Source organism: Arvicola amphibius, chromosome 12 (genome assembly GCF_903992535.2).
Source record: "Arvicola amphibius chromosome 12, mArvAmp1.2, whole genome shotgun sequence".
Classification (NCBI taxonomy): domain Eukaryota; kingdom Metazoa; phylum Chordata; class Mammalia; order Rodentia; family Cricetidae; genus Arvicola; species Arvicola amphibius.
In genome coordinates, this window is record NC_052058.2 from 7,996,675 (window position 1) to 8,019,705 (window position 23,031).

General features: G+C 38.9%; 1 protein-coding gene across 1 annotated transcript in view; it reads left to right on the forward strand.

Moving 5' to 3' along the window:
- Spata17 (spermatogenesis associated 17) overlaps positions 1-23,031 on the forward strand; it is a 163,226-nt gene that overhangs the window by 25,020 nt on the left and 115,175 nt on the right. Inside the window, 2 exon segments of the mRNA XM_038349681.1 lie at positions 9,068-9,118; positions 20,035-20,138. Of these exon segments, the coding sequence (XP_038205609.1) occupies positions 9,068-9,118; positions 20,035-20,138 (155 nt within the window).

Below are 23,031 nucleotides of genomic sequence, written 5' to 3' on the forward strand. Positions count from 1 at the left end.
AGTCTTGGCCATATGTTGCAATCTGATGGGACATAGGTCACACCCCATCTGAGACTTTAAAGAGGCTTTTTTTTCTTGACTTCAGTCACAAGGCCTCACGAATAGACTGCGGCTTCTGCCTTCCGCCTGAGATAAAGAGCCCTGGATAGTGGAGACAGAACTTTCACTCACATGAGAGAGAAACCATCTTTGCTTTGTAAGCTCCTAAAATAACTGCATTTTCATCTCAGCAAAGCTGAATAATAGTTTCCCTGATAACCAAAGCAAGTTTCTTACGTGGGGCATCCTGCACAGGATACTCAGGCTTAAAGAACTGTGTTTGGAGGGTTGTTAGTTTATGCTAATGTTAGGGAATAGCCATGTGATGATCTATTAAGGCATTGATGCTGCCTCAGCAGACGGTTGGCTCCATCATAATTAGTATTCAGCAAACATCTTTAGCTGAGCTGTTGGGCGGGAGACTAGATTAAGGTCACAGAGGCGAAAGTTTCCTAGTCACCACTATTAATGACAGCATCTTCCGCCTCATGAAAAAGGTATCCAAGCAGTAGAATAGTGTTCAAGAGGCGTGGCCTAATTAAGAATGAGAATGAGCAGAAGGGTGTGCTGGTGCCCACTTTAATCCTAGCACTTGGGAGACAGAAGCAGACAGAAAGTCTCTGTGATTTCTAGACCAGCCAGGGCCATTTAAAGAGACTCTGTCTCAAAAAATAGAAAGCAACTTGGAATGAACATCAGGAAACAGAGTGACCTAGTCTTGCTTGTAGCTGCCATCAAAAGAAAGACCAAATCCTGAGGTGGTAGTTTCAAAGAGACAACTCCTCAAAATATTACTACACCAAAATATTTCTTTCTAGATTTTAAATAATTCTGTGACACCAAAATAGGTTATCAGTCCTGTGATGTCACATGTTCCCCACTACAGTGACTTTCTTAGTCTCATGGGAACAGAGACGTTCCAGCTTCTGCTGTGCTTAAACAAATCCCAGCTTCCGGCGAGACTGTGAATGGGGTTTGTTTTCACCTACTTTTTCTGCAGCCTAATGACTTGGTTTAGTTTCTGACAGTCTCTACACCTTGTGCATGTCCTGGACTCTAGTACCTTTGGCTCACAATGATGGAAACACTTTTGTACTACAGAGGGTTCTCTGATTCTTAGAACATTCTCTTTATAGTTGCCATGCTCTGGGACTTCACCCATGGTTCACTTCAGTTGGATAATTAGTCGTACTGATGTTTGGGACAGTAGCTGCCTCCTCTTTGTCTTCTTTCTTTCCCTTTCTTTTCTTCCTTCTGCTTATTCTTCTCCTCATTCTCTTCCTCCTTATTCTCCTCCTCATCTTTTTCCCCCATTGTGGAAAACACAATTTTATTATTTTCCATCCTTTGAAATTTTCATACTTACATACTGTGTCTTAATCAAGCCACTTTTCACCCACCTCCTACAAGTCCCCCAGGACCCTCTCAACCATTGTGAAAGAGATTATTTCCTTGATTTTTCAGTGTGTCTGTTTTCAGTACATAGCAAAGCTGTGTTCACTAATTTTGTATACTTGCACTCTGTGGAAAGTATTTATTAGCCCTAAGAGGTTTTAGGGCCTTTATGTATAGAATCCTATCCTCTGGATATAGGAATATCCTAGCTTCTTCTTTTTCTGATATTTATTTATTTATTTATTTTTATTTTCTTTTCTTGTCTTTTTGCTCTAGCTAAAACTTTAAGTACTCTATTGTATAGGAATGAAAACAGTAGATACCCTTACCTGGTTCCTTATGTTAGTGGAAATGCTTTTAGTTTTTCTCCATTAAGTATGATGTTGGATGTAGGTTGTTATATATACTGACATATATTCCTTCCATCTCTAGCCTCTCCATGACTTTTATCATGAAGAGATAGTAGATTTTTTTCAAAGACCATTTCAATGTCTAATAGATGATCATGTGGTTTCTGTCCTTTAGTCTATTTGTGTGATGAGTATAATTTATTAGCTTACATGTGTTGGAACAGCCCTCTATCATTGGAATTTACTAAACTTGGTCATGATGAATGATCTTTTTTATATGATTTCAAATTTGTTTTGCTAGCATTTTACTGTGATCCTCAATCAGAATGGGTCACAATTTTTATTCATTCATCCTCTCTCTCCCCCTCCCTGTATTGTCCTTTATCCATATTGGGGCTTGTGAATCCTGCCCTCATGAAAACAGTTCCTTCCTTTTATATCTTACTGAATAATTTGTGTTGGTGCTGGTTCTTTGACATTCTGGTGGAACTTTGCAGGGTCTCCATTGGGTCCTGTGCTTTTGTTGTTGAGAGACCTTTTATTTCTGCTTTAATTGCATTGTTGGCTGTGGATAAATTACTTATTTCATCTTGGCTTAATTTTTGTATGCTGCACACATCTAGAAAATTTCAGCTTTTTTCAAATTTCAAATTTAACAGAAGAGAAAATTTTAAATATGTTATGATTTCCTGAATTTCATTGGTATGTGTTGTAATGACTTTTTATTTCCATTTTTTCCTAAGTTTTATTATTTTGGATTTCTTCTATTTGGCTAAAAGTTTGTCAGTCTTATCTTTTCAAAGAACCAAATTTTTAGTGATTCTTTGTATTGTGTTTTAATTTCTATTTTATTAATTTATTCCAAGATTTTATTCTCTCTTCTTGTTGACTGTTTTGGGGTCTGGCTAATTCTTGTTTTTCCAATGTCTTAAATTACATCATTAACTTATTAATTTGAGATCTCTCAAAATTTTTTATGAAGGCAGTTAGTGTATAAATTTTCTCTAATAACTGCTTTCATTATGCCCCATAGATTGTGGTATGTTCACTGTCTTTTTTTATTTATATTATCTATTTTATTTTATTTTTTAAAAGTAAACAAATAGTCTTTTTTCATTTTACATACCAATCCCATTTCCTACTCCCTCACCTCCTCCCATCCCCCCCATCCACTACACAGAGAGGGTAAGGCACATTGCTTTGGGGAAGCTTCAAAGCCTTCCCTACTATATCTAGTCTGAGCAAGGTATCCATCCAAAGAGAATAGGTTCCCAAAAAGCCAGTACAAGCAGTAGGGATAAATCTTGGTATCACTGCCAATGGCCCTGATGTCTGTCCCAGCCATACAACTGTCACCCACATTCAGAGGGTCTACTTTGGTCCTCTGCTGGTTTCTTCCCTGCCTGGCCAGAATTGGTGAGCTCTTATTAGCTCAGACAAACTGTTTTAGTGAGTGAACCCATCATGATCTTGATCTCTTTGCTCATATTCTCATTCCTCCCACTCTTCAACTAGACTTTGGGAGCTCAGCCCAGTGCTCCACTGCAAATCTCTGCCTCTGTTTCCATCAGTTACTGATGAAGGTTCTACGGTGGCATTTAAGATATTCATCAATCTGACTACAGGACAAGGCCAGTTCAGGCACCCTCTCCTATATTGCTCAGGGTCTTAGCTGGGGTTATCCTTGTGGATTCCTGGGAATTTCTCTAGTGTCAGGTTTCTTGCTAACCTGATATCAAAATATCTCTTGGTATGTTCACCTTCATTCAGCTCTAAGAATTATAATATAAAATTGCCTTATTTCTTCCCTGACCCACTTATATTGTTCCCACTTATATTGTGTTCCTTAATCTCCATGGGTTTGTGTGCTTTCTGTATTTGCTATTGCTGTCAATAGCCTGCTATATTACATGTGATCAGATAGAATGCAGGGTGTTATTTCAACTTTTCTGTATTTAGTGAGACTTTTCTATGCCCTGATATATGGTCAATTTAAAGACAGTCCTATGGGCTGCTGAGAGTCATGTATATTCTTTACTGTTTGGGTAGAGCTAGATTTCTATTAGCTCCATTTAATTTATGATGTCTGTTGAGTTTTTGTTCAGAGAGCCTATTTAATGGTGAGAATGGATGATGTTAGAGTTATCTAATATCATTGTGTTTGGATTCATCTGGGCTTTCCTGTTGGAAGAAGCCTCCTGGCTGCCCAGAACTGAAATAATCACACAGAAACTGCATTAATTAAATCACTGCTTGGTCCATTAGCTCTAGCTTCTTACTGGCTAACTCTTACATCTTAATTTAACTCATTTCTATTAATCTGAGTATGGCCACGTGTCTGTGGCTTACCAGGTAAAATTTTCAGTGTCTGTTTCCGGTGGCTCCATGGCGTCTCTCTCTGACTCTGCCCTTCTTCCTCCCAACATTCAGTCCAGTCTTCCCTGCCTACCTAAGTTTCTTCCCTATCAACAAGCCAAGGCAGGTTCTTTATTAATAGTAATCACAGAAGGGGACTCCCACATCACTTTCCAATCTAGTAGTATTTCCTTTATGAAATTGAGTCCACCTGTATTTAGTGATACAGGTTTAGAGTTGTTATGTCCCTTTGGGGGATTGTTCTTTAATGAGTATTAAGTAGTTTTTTTTTTATTTTTTTTCTCTTCAACCATGGGATAGTCTATATATTTTATTCTTACTGTACTTTGCTTTAGAAATAGTCAAATAAAATACCCTTCTTACTTGTTATTTATGTATTTTAGAGAGTAGGTCTCACTGTGCTGCCTGTCTGTGAGGTCCTGAAAACTTTGTCCCCCGCTTCAGCCCCTGGTTATCCTAACCAGGCCATGTCCTGTAGGTGTTCATCATCATTCCTGAATAAGATAATAGTTCTGTAGGCAACAGAAGCAGGGTGGCTTGTCCTTTCTCTCTCCTTATTAGAGCCACTGGAATTTGTGTTCTGATAGGACTTACCAGTGTAAACTGTATAGGACAGTTTTTGTACATAGTGATTTATTTTAAAATCACCTTTTTCTATACTTTGCCATTATATAATTAATATATGCTCTGTATCAAATGTTCTTTTTAAAACAGCCTGAGAGCAGTTTGAAACTATAAAGACTATTTTAATATGTGATTAATTTGATATGTTATTGTGAAATATATATATAAAACTTAGTTTTATCTTTTAAATTGTGGTCATCTAGTCAGTGACATGTGTGTTCACAGCTTTATGGTAGTACAACTTAACTGATAAATATAGTTGTGCTTTTAAAACATTATGGTTCAAATTATAAAAGTTATTTACTACATTGCTGGAGATCCCAGGATCACAATATTAATATATAGTTGAACATTCTACATTTCTTACAGAGGATTAATGTTTGATAGAACATTTAACTGATTAACAGGAAAAGGAACTTTTATTGACTTTAAATGGGATCAAAACACCATCAACTCTGATTTCATTCTTTGTTGTAATGATAAATGCCAATTTGCTCTTATTATAAAAGGAATGAACTACTTAAAATATGCCACTAACTTTAAAATAATAAAAGCTTGCCATAACAATTTCTATAGATTTTTTTTTATTTTGCACTAGACAAATGTTTCTCCAATAGATGGGAAAATATCACACTAGTAAGATTTCCAAATTAATCGCAATCTAGGCAGGATTATTCACCTCCAGTGTCGGGGAAAAGAGTGAAATATGAATTTCTTCTCTTCAGAGTCTTCAACTTCAAATAAACAGACTTAGAGCTCTGAGTTATTCATGTAAAATTCTATTAATTTTCATCAGTCATGAAGTGAATTCAGATTGATTCACTTGCTTCTAAACATTATACTAATGGTAACTATGAAAAAATAGTTGGTTTGAGTTTTTGACAAAAAAAGCCCTATTTTAGAAATTAGCAGTACCAATTCATGGTTACCAGTTGCCTGAATATAAGGCAAAGCACATACCTTCATGATTAGTTAATAATAAATAACTGATTAATTGTGAACTCAGAGTGGCAGTGGTGTAGAAAGCTCGCCTTCTGCCTCTTTGTACATGACTTCTAACTCTTCCGTTCTCACCATGTTTGCCGGTCACTCTGTAATGTTAATGGCACACACTCTAAAATGATTATGAGCATGTGTTATTTAAATGCTATGCTTTTGAGTGAGTTCACAATTTCCTTCTTGAAACTCATCTCTTCTTGATTTCTATCAGAATGCTTAACAACAAAGGCAAGACTTATTTTTTGTTCCTGTCCCACTGTGTACACACAGGAGATGTAAGCTAAAACTGAAGAAGAGTGGGTAGCTGACCAATTCAAGTGAGAAACCTTTGAGTAGAAATTTATCCTAGGAGTTAAATAGAGGAAACTGAACTGTGGATTTCAGACAGGAGTGGTGTGTCTCTAGCTGCCCAGGTCTGGGGCATGTTATGGGGCGCTGGAGGTAAACTGGCCAGGAAGCCCTGGTCTGCGGCAGTCTGGCAGGTGAGCTCAGGGAGTGAACTGCGCTCCACAGGTGACAGTGCAGAGGCTGGGCACAGTAGCCCTTCTCACGGGGAGGACCTCTGGCCAGGAGTCACCAAGAAGGGAGCTGGGAATGAAGGGAGCACATGTGACACATAGGAGGGGGAGGGAAGGAGCAGCAACAAAGAGCTACGGTCAGTAAAATAAAGTATAATAGCATGCATGTGTGAAAACATTACTTTATAGCTGACTACAGAAGCAAACATTATGCATGTATATCATTAAAATATAACTTAGAAAAGTTTGAGGTTCCCTTTTGTTTCAGGAGTTGTTTCACAGAGCCCACTGGAGCTATGGAAGTACTAAGTTCCAGCTGCTAGACTTGGAGTAGGGAGAAAGGGCAGATTCTCCCACAGATGCTTTCAGGAAAACCAGGAATGGAACCTGTGCAGACATAAGGAATGGGAGAGGTTTCAGGCAGGAGGAGTGGCATTGAGAACAATAAGAGAATCAGGCTGAAAGGGTAAGGGAAAGAAGTTGTTAGAGACAGTGGTAAAGAAATCTTGACATTGCTTTGATGAACTTGGATTGTTATATTTGGTCCAATACAGGGGCAGTTCTCATTTATCTGACTCCCCATTATAAATGACTTCATAGAAAGAGAAAGAGTGGGTAAGAAAGAGATACAGACAGACAGGCAGAGAGACAGAGAGACAAAGCAATATAGACATAATCTGACCAGCAGTCATTATGTTGCTAGAGAAATGAAACACTTGTGTGATTCGTGCTTTAGCTTGGCACTTCATCACGCTCCTGGAAATAACCACATCCAAGTGTGTCCCTTATGTCAGTCAGCCCAGTTAGATGCTTTACCTCATGCAACTGGGAATTTGTAAAGGTCTTTTCTTTTTCATCACATAAGGTCAATGAAAGCATTATTTTTAAACACTCAATATGATGAAGGTGTCTGAATGAAGTCAAAATCAGAAGAAATGGTCATGAACATTTACAGTAAAAGGGGAGAGAGACCTGACCATGCTTAGGAACTGACCAGAAAGCGTGGAAGGCCTCAAAGTCTCCTCAGAAGCACCGACATGTTCATAGCCCGTCTGTACCCACAGCATAGTCGTTTACTGAACAGAACCAGTGGCCAGCAAGTTAGAAAGGACAAATGTTAGAAATCACAAAATAACAAGTCCACATGTGTGCATCGGCCACACAGACAAATAAGTACATTTTCCAAAAGAAAATGCCTTCCGTGGGTGGCTCTCCCAAGCGATATGGCAAAGACCACAGGAAGCTGATGTGCTCAAGTGCTGGCCTTTGATCTTGGAGAGTCTTACTCATTCTACATCTGAGGTGTCAATCTTTCTTACCTTCCTTTCCCTGTTTTCCCCACATCCCTTCATTCACTTCTGGAGTTTACCCAGAAAGCACCAGTTGACCCACAGTGAGTGTGTGCCGTATCTGCATTATAGTGAATCAGTACTCCTTGCAACATGACAGAGCTCTTACTTTCCTATTTAAAGTGAACTTGGGGTCTCAATAACAAAGGAATAGAAGTCTGTCTAATAGTAAGGATATTAAAGTTTTTGTTGGCTGAAAAATTGTGGTAACATTTAGTTTTGCTTAGATGGTTGCTACCATCTCCTTTGCTTGTCCAACTACATGGAAACATTAACGTTACAAAAAAAATCATTGTTCAGACTAGAAAAACAAAGATCAACTGAAATGGAATGTCTACCTACATCTCTGAGATTGTATTTAGATACATACAGGTCAAACACCTTTTCTGAGTGACTTTAAAGATGCTAGAACATATGCAATAAACATTTTAATTATTTTAACTGTACTATTCAGACACATTCACATTTTGAAAAATATTTTATCTTTAACTATATGTACATCTATGTATTGACCTTGAATTACAGCAGTGGACGGGTGACCAAACACCCTCTTCGGTCCTGTGTAGGCACTCACATTTGCATACATACCAATACATAGATTTTTGTTCTCTGTGGATTTTTATTTTTAATTAAAAGAAAGAGCAGATAGGGAAATTTTAATTCAAGACAGTAATTTCATTAGAATAAGAAACATTGCTAAAAATGCTTCTTTATATAACATAGATTCGGGTATTAATAGAAAGAGTATCTTTCTTAGAAAGAAACTAAGAGTTTAGGAAATAGTCACTCTACCAAGGGATTTGCTGTAATGTGATATCATTATATTTGTGATTTTATGGAGGTAGAGTGAATACTAAATGAAACAAAATCCCCACGGCTGACGCAGGAGGCAGCTAAGCACATAGCATCTCACATAGATGGTTGGAAGGCACAGTTTTGCCCCATCACTGCATCCGTATCCTTGAACGGTTTCGACTGAAGACAGCATTTCTTTGAATTTTTCATTAAACCCGGCGTCTTGAAATATGAATTCCTTTTATGTTCCTGTGAGTTTTGGCTAAGAGAACCCCAGTGAATAAATCATACCATACGACGTGTCACCAGCACTTGTGAATATTTCTGCTTTGTTATTCTATTCTCAGCAGAGCACCATTGATTATCAAACTCAGCGGAGAGCATTTTATGATCATATATCTCCATTAGCTCTGAGTTTGACTACCATAGATTTTTCAGGTTAAGCTTGCATTATGTATTAGGAAGCCTATCTCTTCAATACAAAGTTTGATTTCATTTTCTAAGCCCAGATCTCTTATTATGTATTATGTATAAAGATTCTTATCCTTTATATGTAAAAATAGGCTGCACTGTCTTTGTGTAACTGAAATCTATGCTATCTTTTCTTTTTCTTGATTCACAGGCAGCGTATTATAATATGAAGATGAATCTCTACAATGAAATGGCTGTCAGGGTAAATATTTCTTCACTTGTTAAACAAATGAAAAGTCAATTGTGCCCTGAATTCCCTTTTAATAAAACGAGCAAAGCAGAGTAATGCAAATTTGATTGATATGCTAATGGAGGTGGGGCAAGAGCACTAGTTAAAAAGTTAGCTATACTAAACACACAGCAGCATTGACAACTGGGGTAAAATGTAAGCCACACAGCTGTAAATGTCTATGCTTTGTAATGCCAGAGATCTCTGAGCCATAGCTAAAGAAAGACCACAAATATCGGTGAAGTAATGCATCAGTGTCCATATGTCATGTGAAATATCATGGTAAATAGATGAACATGGCTCTGAAATCTAAGAATCCTTCCTCACATAAGGTAATTAAAATTATTCATATTAGCAATAATAAAGTTTGTTTCCAGCATAGAAACGTTTTATCATTTCTGTGTTCATTTTTATGTGCTGGTTCTCTAATAGAAAGATGACTTTAGGGCTGATAATGGGGCTTGGATGGTAAAATGTTTGACTTGCAATCATGAGAGACCGAGTTCTGATCCCCAGAGCTCCTGTCACCTGCTGAGCATGGTGGTAGTACTTTCCTGTAACCGCAGTGCTGGCAGGGTGGAGACAGGCTGATCCCTAAAGTTCTTTAGGAAGCCAGCATAGCCAAGTTTGTGAGCTTCAGGCTCACTGAGAGGCCTTGTCTCCAAAAGAGGTGGACGCAGAGAGTGAAGGAAAAAATCCAACATCTCCCTCCAGCCTCCACATGAATGCTTGCCTGCACGCATTTATGTTTACACATATACACACACAACACACACACACTCACAAACAAGCTGAATATAGCAAGCATGTGCTTGAATTTGATTTCTGCAAATGTTGGCAATGAGTGCAAAAAATGTATTCCCTTTATTTAAAGCAATGTAGTTATAGCTTAATTGCTAAATTATTATGTATAGGGAAATTTCTCAGTTGAATTTTATTACTGTTTCTGAGACCTTTATTGCCTGATTACATTCTCTTTGATTAATATTAGTTCTTTCTTCAGCAGAGAACACATTTTGCTTTTGGGCCAAGCAAGGTAGCAAATTCTTTCTGAAAGCCATGTGCTGAGTGAGAGACCTGGTTAACATTTCTTTGATTCTGTACGCTACCCTTGGAAAGGTTGCTCTCTTCTATGTGGAGGCACAGGGGAGCCTGAACCAGGCCTTCTGTAGTAACTGTGCACCTTTCTGTGTCCCTGGAGTTGGTGAGAACTCAGACAAGAGAAAGAAGTGCTATTATCTGGAAGCAAGAACTCCAAGTAGGATGCTGTTAACCTTTCTCAGTAGCATCCACACAAGAAAACACTTTAGATTTTCTTTCTTCAGGGAATGCACTAATCTGAGAATGTATAGGGTTCCATTCTCTTTGCAGTGCTACCATAGGCTCAAACATGGAACCTTTCAGATTCTCATCTGCTTACTTCATGTCTGATGTGTCTCTAAAGTAAAAAGTAACCTAAAACAGTTTCGCTTTTTCTTAAAGGCCATGGTCTCATGTAGTCTTGACTATGCAGCCAAGGCTGGCCTTGAACTTCTGACTCTCTTGCCCTAATGTCCCGAGTGCTAGCGTTACAGGTGTAAAATACCATGCTCCACTGGAGAGTATATTACAGGTATTGCCCAAAGCCTTAGATGTCTCTGTAGACCCCAAGTGGATGATGACAGATCTTCTGCCCCATCCTACTAAGCCTTAGTAACTACAGAGAAGCCCAGAAGACAGGGATGGAATGATACGTACTTGTGTCTTTTGTTTGTCCCCAGATCTTCATAATGAGTTCTGATCTGACTGAACTGAGGTTCCCTTAACCTAAATAGATCTGTATAAGCAGCTCACAGCGATACAGCCATTAGAAAGCATCCATTTCTTGAGCATCATACTAGAAGTTTCATCCATTCTCAGTTTGTCTTTGATTTGGTGGGCACTGTTGAGGTTCACCCTTGAGTCTTGTGATTCCAGGTATCAAACACATTAGAAAAAAAGGTCTTTGTGCTTATTTGCTTGTAGAGAAGAGCTTACACATCCTTCCCACCCTGACTTGTATGAGGCGTATGCTTGGTGTCCAACTTCATCCATGGCAAGGCCAAGTTTAGCATATCCCCACTAAAATTGCCCCTTTCTTAAAACGCCCCAACTTACCTCTTTGTTCTCACTCATCAGTGACAACAAAGCATTTGCCACCAAACTGCCCTTAGTCTGCTTCTTCCCTCAAGTCCCCGAAGTAGCCAACATCATCTCCTTAATCTCTCCCAAGAAGAGGCTGGCTATAGGTAAAATGCTGTCCAGGGATACACTGCTCAGTTGTGCCACCCTTTGTCCTTTTTGCCCTTAGCAGGTGTCCTCCAGCCTTCTTTACACTGGCCATTCAAGAAAAGCTCTCAGCATACGTGTAAATGTCCCCATCCACATTGTCTCCCTGTGGCAGTGTGTCACCTCTGTCAACTGCCGAAATCATTTTTCTCATCCCTGCAATAATGTTTTGTTGCTTTTTATGTCTTAGCTTTACTGGGGATAAGTCCATGGCCCTTGTGCATACCAGAAGCTCATGTGCCCTACACTCTCCTGTGTCCTTAGTCCTCTGTAGTTTTTGAGACAGGCTCAGCTACCCAAGCTGTTCTTCAGCTCATTCTCGCTATGCTGGGACTTGAGGGATTGCAAAAGCCTTCTTTCTCTTCTCCAAAAACTGATTACAGACAGTAATCTTTTCAGATCATTCCTCTCCTCGAGAAATCTGGATTTTACGTTGCTTCCTAGCACGGAGGATGAACCCAGGGAATGATGCAAGCCAGGCAGCATTCGACCATAAGCTGTACTTCATTCCCCTGCCTCTTTTTTCGGCATGACATCCCAAGAGTGAGGAGTAGGGTATGAGTGCGATGGGAACTAAGTGAAGAGAAGGATCTTCAGACCTACAGACCGAAATTGTTTCCTAAAGACACTCAGGGTTTTCTCCAAGGATTACTGTAGAAAATTCGTAATAAAAACATTTCTCTACACACCTCATGGCACAGGCTTATACTCTCATGGACTTAAAACGCCGAGGCAGGAGGATCACAAATTTAAGGCCAGACTAAGGAATTTAATAAGATTCTATCTTAAAATAAAAAAATAAAAAACCAGCAGAGGATATAGTTCAATAGTAAAGTACTTACTTAGTATATGTGTAATGTAGGTTCAATCCCTAGTGAAACAAAAACATACACACACACACACACACACACACACACACACACACACACTCACGCACGCACGCACGCACGCACTACAAGAAGTTTAAAGACTCCCTTCAGAGGCTTGCGTTGAGTTAACTTTGCGCAGGTAGGGCAAGGCTGATTTGTGAAGAAACTCTCAATGATCCTCTAATGAAGGTTGATTTTTTAAGATTAGCCGATCACTGTTGTCTAAATTCTCTGGGATTGTGGTTTGTAGGATGGTTTTCTTTGCTTTCTGTTTAAAAACCACCTATGAGGGAGTACATGTGATAATTGTCTGTGTCTGGGTTACCTCACTCAAAATAATGTTTTCTAGCTCCATCCATTTTCCTGCAAAAGTCAAGATGTCATTTTTTTCTGCTGTGTGGTACTCCATTGTGTCAGTGGACCCCATTTTCCTTATCCATTCTTCAGAGAACATAGACAACAATGAGGACACTAAGAGAGACTTACATAGATCTAATCTACATGGGAAGTAGAAAAAGAAAAGATCTGAGTAAATTGGGAGCATGGGGACCTTGGGAGAGGGCTGAAGAGTAGAGGGGAGAGGCAGGAAGGGGAGCAGAGAAAAATGTAGAACTCAATAAAAATCAATAAAAAAAGATTAGCAGATCACAGTGAGCAGTAACCAGAACTGAATTTACTTGTGAGTTTTCTATTAGGCAGTACTTTAAAAACTTTGCTAACCATGTTGTAGAATATTATTTTAAGATGTGTTATATTTGTTTATGCTGTGAAATGGTGTGTAATGATGCAAAGATTTGTAGCATTCTTCTATGTTGCATTTGTTTAATTCTGTGAAGCTGTGTTACTGTGCCTGTCTAAAATACCTGATGGTGTAAGAAAGAGCTGAATGGCCAATAGTGAGGCAGGAGAAAGGATAGGTGGGGCTGGCAGGCAGAGAAAATAAATAGAAGAAAATTAGGAGAAAAAAAAAAGAAGATGCAAGATAGAACAAGGGGAGAAGGACTCAAGGGGCCAGCAACCCAGCTAAACAGCAGACCATAAAGAAAAAAAAAGAAAAGTTAAGCGGAAATAGAAAAAGGTAAAAGCCCAGAGGCAAAAGATAGATGGGATAATTTAAGATAAGAAAAGCTGGCATTTATAAGAAAGAATAAGATTCCATGTGTGATTTATTTGGGATCTGTATGGTGGGCCTCCCAAAAAGTCAAAAGAGTAAAAAGAGTAAACACAAGCAACAATTTTGGCATGGCAACATGGGGCTAGAGTAAAAGAAAATCCAACAACACTAGCATGACGAACACTGTTCAGTAGTTAGAGGCTATGGGGTGGTAGAGAAGCCAGTACTCAGTAAGTGTTCATACTTCTTTTAATGCAGAACAAATACATAAAATGCTTTGGCCTTATATAATAGACATTATATATATTAGACAACCCAACTTGCTGTATTTTTAAAGGATCACCTTTTCTATGTAAAATTTATGATCCCCTTTCCCTGTAGAGTCAGTCACTCTCTGAAGTTTTATTTCTCTACTTTACCGTAGACATGCTTTTTTTTTCTATTAAAACTGGTAACATTTTATTATTCTTCCTAATTTACATCCCAACCTTCACCACAGCTATGTTGGAAGTCTCTTGGGACCCAGAGATGGCCATTCTTCAGTTTCCAATGCCTGACTTATGGAAGGTGGTTAAGTAAATATCTCAGGACAATCAGTCAATGTTGTCCCTCCCTCTTACTCTTTCCTATGTGTGGAGTTTTAAAAATAAGTCCTTTGCCTTAAATAATTTTTCTCGGCATCACTAAGGACTAAGCACCCTTGTTAGAAGAGATCATTTTTTTGCTTTTGCTGGGGATGGTTAAGCTATTTAAATTCCATAAGTAGGCACTCTGGTAGGGACTGGATGGCAGATGTAATGACTGTTTCTTGGAGAATCCCTTTTGTCCTGGAACACTTTATAGTGATTGCTCAATCAGATGTCATTGCTTAGCAAAGCGACTAGGACTGGGAGAAGGCCAGCAGAATCTCATTCTGAGTGATTTGTCTTGATTTTAGCACCCCAATCACTTCAGTTCAGATTGAAGTGTTCGCTTTATGGGAAATAACAACATAACAGCTTGAACACTAAAAATGACTTAAAACAAATTTGCAAAGTGCTGCAACTTTAGGGACTCACTTTCTCTTTCAGTTTTGAATTAATGTAAGTTACAATATCAAATTGTTTGTTTACTTCATGTCTAAAACATGACGAGTGTAAGAAAAATTATATAGTGACTTTACAGTGGTTAAATATGTCATCTATAAACTTTCTTCTCAGTCCTTCAGACTACTTATAATTCTATTCATATTTATTGTGCCATAAGGAAGCATGATTTACACTAACAACTTTCATAATTTAAGATCCACATTGCTAAATTTTTTTTTAGAAAGAGGATACTGACAGTTTCAGAGACTGGAAATGGCATCATGTTTCTGTGGCTGCAGAGTGAAGAACATAGTCTTAGTCACAAACTTCAGTATTTTTGTCAAGATTGGAAAGATACCTTAGACAGTGTCAAGTGTATACATCATGATGCCTCCATTGCCATGCAAAGGAATGTGTCTTCACTCCCCTTGTTACTAAGGTTACACATGCAAAGCACTTAAACCGACCCTTAGAGAAAGAGCCGAGGATGGGCGAGTGCCTCCATGGTCCAAGGATGCACATACACCAGGGCATCAAAACTGGGTAGGACATTGTCAGCAGGTCCACTCTCTAGGCTTCTGGCACTTCTGTTTTAGGAAAAAAGACCTTTGTTCCTCTTCCACTGACATTCAGATCACTATGGATTTGGGGAATAACAATAAACGTAGTGGAGGAAACCTTTTCTGTGAACAGATGGCTTTTGCTATACCAAGGTTTTACCATTTGTCTCAGTGCTTAAAATAAACATTATTTATAAGACCACTTGCAATGCGATGATACTTAATGAGGAATATGCATCACTAGTCTGACTCGCTTAAGAGGTCATTTAGAACTTACTGGTTAACAAGCTGTAATCCGCTGGGCACACGATGGCTTTGTTTAAAATTATCTATTCAGAGCTGATCAATGACAATAATTGTTTTATTCCAATCACTTCTGAAAGTTGCTAATTACTTTGAAGGGCATAAATACTAGCCATTTATGGCTTTGTTATATTTCATTTTGGTTTTTTTTTGAAGTTGTCACCTTGGGAATTAAGAAAAACAATATTGTAAGATTTATTCTGGCTCTTGAATATGCTTTCTTTTAAAAAATTGTCCATTTGTCCATTCACCAGGACTCAAATGTCAGCAAGAAATGTACAAAATCCCCCATATCAGTAGAAAATGATAGCAGATTCATTACCCACATATATACTACGTCTATACTAACCAGAAACTGTTACGCTAGGGCCTCCCCCTCCCCCTCACTATAAGAAAATGTGTCTTCAAGATTAAAGACACATTTTCTTTCTCCTTGTAATGTTCACAGAAGACAATGGTGCCAAAAGTGTGGACTTCATAGCAAGACATGCATGGGTTTGTGTCCTGACTCTGCCATTTGCTTTTGTAGTGGACAGATGAGCTTGAGTAAATTACTCCCCTCAGTTTCTTCGTGTTACCATGAGCTCATGTCTTGTTCATAAGGAGGGCTTGAATGGAATCCATTAGTGTGATACTTGGCAAAGCTAGAAGCAAATGACTTTTAGCCTCTTCACGTCCCTGACAGTTGTTCCCCTTGTTCACCCAAGGCTCGGTTCCTTCCTTCTCCTTCTGGACACTCATTTTACACAAAGCCACTTAAGGAGCGATTATTTATTGTGATGGCTAGTTTAATGTCAATTTGACACAAGCTAAAGTAATCAAAGAAGTGGGGGTTCTCAACTGAGTAAATTCCTCCCATTAGATCAAGCTGCAGGCAAGCCTATAGGGCATTTTCTTAACTAGTGACAGGGGAAGGCCCAGCCCTTTGTGGATGTTGCCATACCTAAGCTGTTAATCCTGGGTTCTATAAGAAAGTAGGCTGAACAAGCCATGAAGAGCAAGTCAGTAAGCAGCAACCTTTCATGGCCTCTGTATCAGCTCCTGCCTCCAGGTTCCTGCCCTTTTTGTGTTCCTGTCCTGACTTCCCTAACAACACTGATGGACTGTTCTCTGGTAGTGAAAGTGGACACGCAAGCCAAGAAAACCCTTTCCTCCACAGCTTGCTTTGGTGGTGGTGACTCCTCTCAGCAGTAGTAACCCTACCTGTGCTTCAGTGTGGATGAGTTTTCATTTTTATCTTACTCATCACTTGCTATGTTTACTTTCTAAGTATATGATTGTGAATAAGGATTTGCTGAATAGGATATGTGCCAAGAATATCAGGGTCACAGAAGGTTCCATTTGAGCCTGTGTGGATGAGGTTGCTCCTCTTTCCAGTACTTGCTAGAGTTGGGAAAAGAAGGATCCTGGGCCATTGCCATGCCCCGCCCCCAGGAATCCCTTTTGTGGGTTAGCACAGGTTTATGTTTGTATGCACAAGCTGCTTTTCTCAGAAATGGCCTCAGTTTCTGTTCTGCCGTACAGAGACTTTTAGCCACCACACTCACTCTTCAAAAACATCTCAATGTCTGCTGAGATGTTGATTTTCTTTGAATCAGGTAATATTTCCAGGTATGAGTTTCCTCAGCACCATCACTGAGTGCACGTGTTTCCTGCAGTGCATATCTCCAGATGGCCTTGTAGTTGATTCTAGCCTTGCTTTGTCAACAGATAGGCGATACTGAACATCAGACGCCACCCAGCCACCCATGTGGCCTTAGGCACTTATTGGACCTCACTAAGCATCAATTTTCTCTTCTTTCGGATGAGCCTTATATCTATATCTCAGCATGAAATGAGACCATTAAGTTAGATGAAACAAGAAAATACTCTCCTATTTGCATGTATTATTTATATATGTAAACTTTGTTTCTCTGTTTCATTGAAACAGGTTTGTACCAATTCCTCCAGATTGTCAGATATTTAATGATTTTGGTTAAATTATGGAGACTTTCCAAATTGACTGTCATATCATTTTATAACAATCTTTTTTAATCTAAAGAACTGATCTCTAAGATGAGATCCTCTGAGGAGTTTGAGAGACCACTCAGTAGCTGCAAGCTCTTGCTGCTCTTCCATAGGACATTTGGCTCTGAGCACCCACGCCAGGTGGCTCACACCAGCCTGTGACTCCAGCAACAGGAATCTGCTACCTTCTGGCTTCTGCACGCACTGCACTTAGTTGCAGCTCTCCCATGGCTAAGATAATTAACTAAAGAGAAAGGAGTAATTGAACATAACTGGAAAAACATTTTATTGACAAGTTCTCAATGTAGCTATAGTGTTGCTTCATTCTGGTTCCTAAGATTCATGTCTCTGGTTCAGTACCCTCACCATTGTGGCTGTTTCCTGTATTTTAATCATTTTTTCCATACCAAAAGGCTGACTAAGATATTAAAATCCCCAGAATATCAGCCTGTCGAATGATTGTGAAATGCTTTTAAATAGCTCTGTTAAGTGACAGAGACCATCACTGTGTATTCAGTGTCAATTCCACATTCCACTTACATGTATATTAGGCTTAAAACCTCTAGCTAAAACACAAAACAAAAATACCGCTGGAAGGCTACCAATGATTCTCAGTGTTTCCTTCCATATTTTTAACTTAGTGCAGACATTTTTTTGTTCACTAAATTGATATCATACATTGTGTCTTAGTTTGAATTGTCCTGATAACTGGTGAATATATTATCAAAGAAGACAGCTTCTCAGGATGACTGGGAGCTTGCAAGACCACCGGGAGCTGCCCTTAAGTGTGTTACTGTGCAGCCCAACACTTCTCTCACCCCAGAACAGTGAAGCTCTGTCTTTTGGTAGAAGTAAACTATCTGGATTTCGGGGGGAGGGGGCGGGGTGGCATTTAAGACGACAGCTTCAAAAGAAGTTCCATGGGTTGGAAATTGTAACCTATTTTTTTCCCAATGCTGCTTGTAGTGACTGGAAGAATAGATTTGCCACTGCTCCAACTTAATTGCTAGATCTACCACTGCTAGCTGACTACGCGAAAACTGCATAACCTATTTTCTGTCATTTTCTATGAATGAGCTAAAATAATACTTTTCACATAAAAGTGTTCTGAAGATAACATAAGTAAAATGCTTAAGATACCCCCTGACGCGAGAAGTCACCAAATAGTAGCTGTTAACATTACTAGAATAGCATCAAGAAGTCATGGTTAAGACTCAGGGTATTACCAGGTGTAATTGCTAGCACCTGTTGGCCCAGCACCTGAGAAATGCAGGCAAGATGATAAATTTGAAGATAGCTTGGTTTCTATCTTGAGTTACACTCTGGTCTGGGCTACTAGGGAGGAACTATTCAAAGTGAAAAGTAAGTAAATGTGACATTAACTATCAGGTTTTTCCCCTTGGTGGTACTAGAGATTTGAACCCAGAGCCTTGTTAATATTTATATAATGACAATTAAAGAAAAGACAATGAATTCCAACAAGAACAGGGTTTGGGGGTAGGGAAGAGACAGGGAAATGACATAATACCAAAAAATAAAAAATAAAGTTAAAAGAGAACAAAAAACATTTTTTAAAAGACAGGCTTATTTAACAGTTGACTTCAATAAGCCCTAATTCAACCAGCAGTACCGTTGGTAGTTGTATTAGCTCTTCTTTCTGTTGCTGTGACCAAATAACTAAGGGAGCAGCTTCATAGCCAAGAATTTGGTACAGGGGATAAAGAGCTTTCATCCAAGAGTGAGGATGGGGCTTTGCATCCCCATATATAAGAGCGGTGGCAATGCTGGCTTACACCTGCAGTCCCAGTGCTTGAGAGGAAGAGACCAGGTATGGGGAAAGCTGCCTGGTTAGACTTGCTGAAGCAGTCAAATCTGACTACAGCTAGAGAAGCTGCCTAAGTAAATAATGCGGACAGTGATCAAGAAAATCCTGACTTCATCCTCTGGCTTTCACATATATCCACACATGCACCCACATATGAGAACGTGCTAATGCACACGCACACACACACACACACACACACACACACACACACACCCCACAATAAATGTAATAGGTTTTCCCCAATGTTCATGACCTATCTAGTGTCAGGTTCTTTGCCACTTTAGCAATGTCAGATATGGGTTCCATCTCATGGCATGGGCCTTAAATTCAATCAAAAGGTTGGTATTCGTATTGCATTTGTGCTCTAATCCCATGAGCATATCTTGTAGGCATGTCTCTGTTGTAAGTTGCCAGGTTGGTAGCTGGCTGACATTGACAATCACTTTTTCCTATAGTGGCATGTGGAGTACCTTGTAGCATCACAAATGCTTGTCAGTAGGGGTGAAGCTTTCAGCTGTACGCCAGCTTGACGTCTCCCTGTTCAATGACATAAAGATTCCCTTCAGCACCACAGTTTTACCATCAAGTTTTAAAGAACAACCAAATAGCCTTAGTAGCCTATGATGTTTGAAAGGGCTGGTCCATGCAACCTCCTTAGCTAGTGACTCAGAATACGTAGCCCATTCCTGGCTATGAGGTTGCATACGATGTCTAGTTGGGGCATTGTCCAAACCTTTATTTGATAGAAGTCATTATACATAATCATCTTGATTTGAAGAGGTATATTGTTTAAAAAATGTTAAATGGCATATTTTATCTTTTTATTTACATTAATAGATTCAGAGACAATGGCGTGGCTTTAGGATCCGGAAGTATTGCTTTAATTATTATTATTTGAAGGAATACTTGAGAGCTGTTTCAGAGACCAATGATGCAATTAGGTGAGTAATATAACCACTCATGTACTAATGAAAGTTCACATGGACTATCAGTGGATACTGGTTATTATCACACTTAGAAAAAGCCCTTGAAAGTTAGTGATATCATGTTGGCAGGATATAGCTACATGATTCTGTTTACCTTAAGCATTTATTATCCACTTGTTATTATCATGTATGATTGACTATAGATTTTTTTGTGTGTATGGTATGTGGTCATTCAAGAGTTTACTTTCTATAAAAATATCATAATGAGTTATATTTATCTATGAAATGATTCTGCAGATAAAGTCTTCAGTAAACCTCACATGTATTTTGATAAACATGCAAAGCAATGAGGATTTGCTTCTGCAGGAGGACAACATCATGGGACACACTAAGGGGAGTAATCTGTAGATAGATGCAAAGTGTGGCAGTCATGGCACTGCTCAGTCAGCTTTCCCAGAAGGCTGTGTGGTTTCATGTTGCTGAGATTTCAAAACAGTCTTCCTGTGTGATAGACCCCACTGTAGTGACATGATTACTGCATGCCTTCGGGACATGTAAACGAGGTGGAAATGATTGTTAATGATTATTGGCACCCAGAGAGTTTTTACTTGCAAATTTTTTTCTTCCACAATCATTATTTTTTTTTACTCTGTAATGTTTTTGGATCAAGGATACAAACAGTTGTTTAAAAGTTCTTGCTCTAAGGTGTGCCTTCCTTCCTGAGGGCCTCTCTTTGTACAAATCTGTGTTTTTAAATCGATTAACATGTTTTAAACAGATTTTAAAGCTGGAATCCTAAAATTATTTTCTGTAGTATTCCAAAGACCCAGTTTTGCCTAAGTGGAGGTCCCTAAAAGATTCTCGGATCTCCTCAGGCAGCTGGCACCATCCCTGTCTCCACTCTTCTCACCAGTGGGTGACAGTATCACTTTTCATATTTGCTTGTTTGGAATATAATTTGATGGTGGAAGATACAAACTAATTCCACAATAGTTAAGAATTTTGTATAATAAAAGGTTATTTATTTCGGGGAGATTCGCAAATAACTTTCCTAAATCACAGTCCTCTGCACAAATGGGGGAACAAGAACAGAGTCTAGCAGCTGGAAGTGAGAGCATGAAGCAAGAGAGCAAGCACAGGCTTTACATCTGCATTTATAGTATAAAGACCATGCCCAAGTGGGCTGGTATCTTAAAGGCTATTGGCTGAAGGAGCTGAAAGAGCTCCCACAGCAATAATTCCTGTTGGAGATGTAAGTGGTGCATTTTTATATGTTTTAAACAGCATTGCATCACAAAATCTGCAGGAGAGTGGATGGTCTTCAAATGTATAACATTAAGTGAGGCCACATAGTTATATTCTTCCTCATATAAGGAACCTAGCTAATGATATATGTATGCGTGTAAGCAACTGAGCATGCAAGTACAGTGTAACATGCAGAAAACAAAACAAGGCAGGCTAATATCAAGAGGAGAGCAAGGACTGACCACAGGTGTTCTCTTATTAATGTGAGTTTCTGTTCAGTCCTTTATAAATTTGTGATTCTTGCTTTTAAGATTTTTTTTTTAAATTAAAGTAACTATGGCCTAGGGAAATAGCTCAGTCAGTAAATTTGCTATATAAGCTTCAAGACTAGAGATGAGACCTGCCAGAACCCAATAAAAGCCGGGCACCATGGTATCTGTAACCCCTGCACTGGGGAGGGGGCTAGAGGCAAGCAGACCTCTGGACTCCATCCAGTCTAGCTGACCATGAGCCACAGGTTTACCGAGATGTAGTGTTTCAGATAATACAGTGGAGAGCAATCAAGGAAGACACCGGGTGTTCCCTGACTGCTATAGGCATGTGTATACACAGACACATCTGTAAACATGTGTGCATACAAACAACACATAAAGATACCCAAATTTAAAGTAATTTGGGTACTGCTTATTTCTATTTATTGTGCTACCCATATTCGATATGTTTTATATAGTATAATGTCATTTTAATTTCTTCTTTGGAATTTATTTTTCAATGTCTAGTATTTCTCTTAATTTTGCCTCTAAGTTTATAATATTACACTCAAAATATATTTGGCATGAAAATTGCTTTAGAGAATTTATTGTTTTTTGACTTACGTAGACTATTTTATTTTACATGTTGTTGAAAGGCAAGTAAATGGATTTAGTTTTCCATCTGTGCTAAGTTGTATTTTAATTGCACAGTAAAACAATTATATTTGGTATCTTAACTTTGTAGTCTTTCATCTTGTTTCATGTTTCTGATTTTTCTGTATCCTTTAATATAAATTATTATTTGCTTATCTGGCATTTTCTTTAGATTTTATAAATTTCTCGCATAAGACTCCTTTCTACTCTTTGGATGTCATTTTTTATAAGCGTTTATTTTATTTTGTATTTTTCTCTCATCTGTCTCATCTGTCTCTCTGTCTCTCTCTCTCTCTCTCTCTCTCTCTCTGTGTGTGTGTGTCTGTGTGTGTGTGTGTGTGAGAGAGAGAGAGAGAGAGAGAGAGAGAGAGAGAGAGAGAGAGAGAGAGAGACCATGTACCTACAAAGACCAGAAGTGTCATATCCCTTGAACTAGAATTGCAGACAGCTGAACTCAGTTCTGCAACAGTCCCAAGCACTCTTCCCCACTGGACCATCTTTTCACACCCAGTCTTCCATGTTTTAATTATGAAATTGGGGCTCTTGCTTAAGTGTAGTTAAGTTTTCCTGAAGAGCTGCCGAAGCCATCTCCCCTTTGCTTCTGTGTGTGGAAGCAGCATGAGGAAACGGGTCGCCATTGCTGCCTTCAGTCTCTCTGTAACTTTGGAGACTGATGTAGTCTGGAAGTAATATCAGCGGACTAAGTTCCAAACGTGCGTGGATAATGAAACTGCAGTGGATGTTTAAGTTTGTCAACT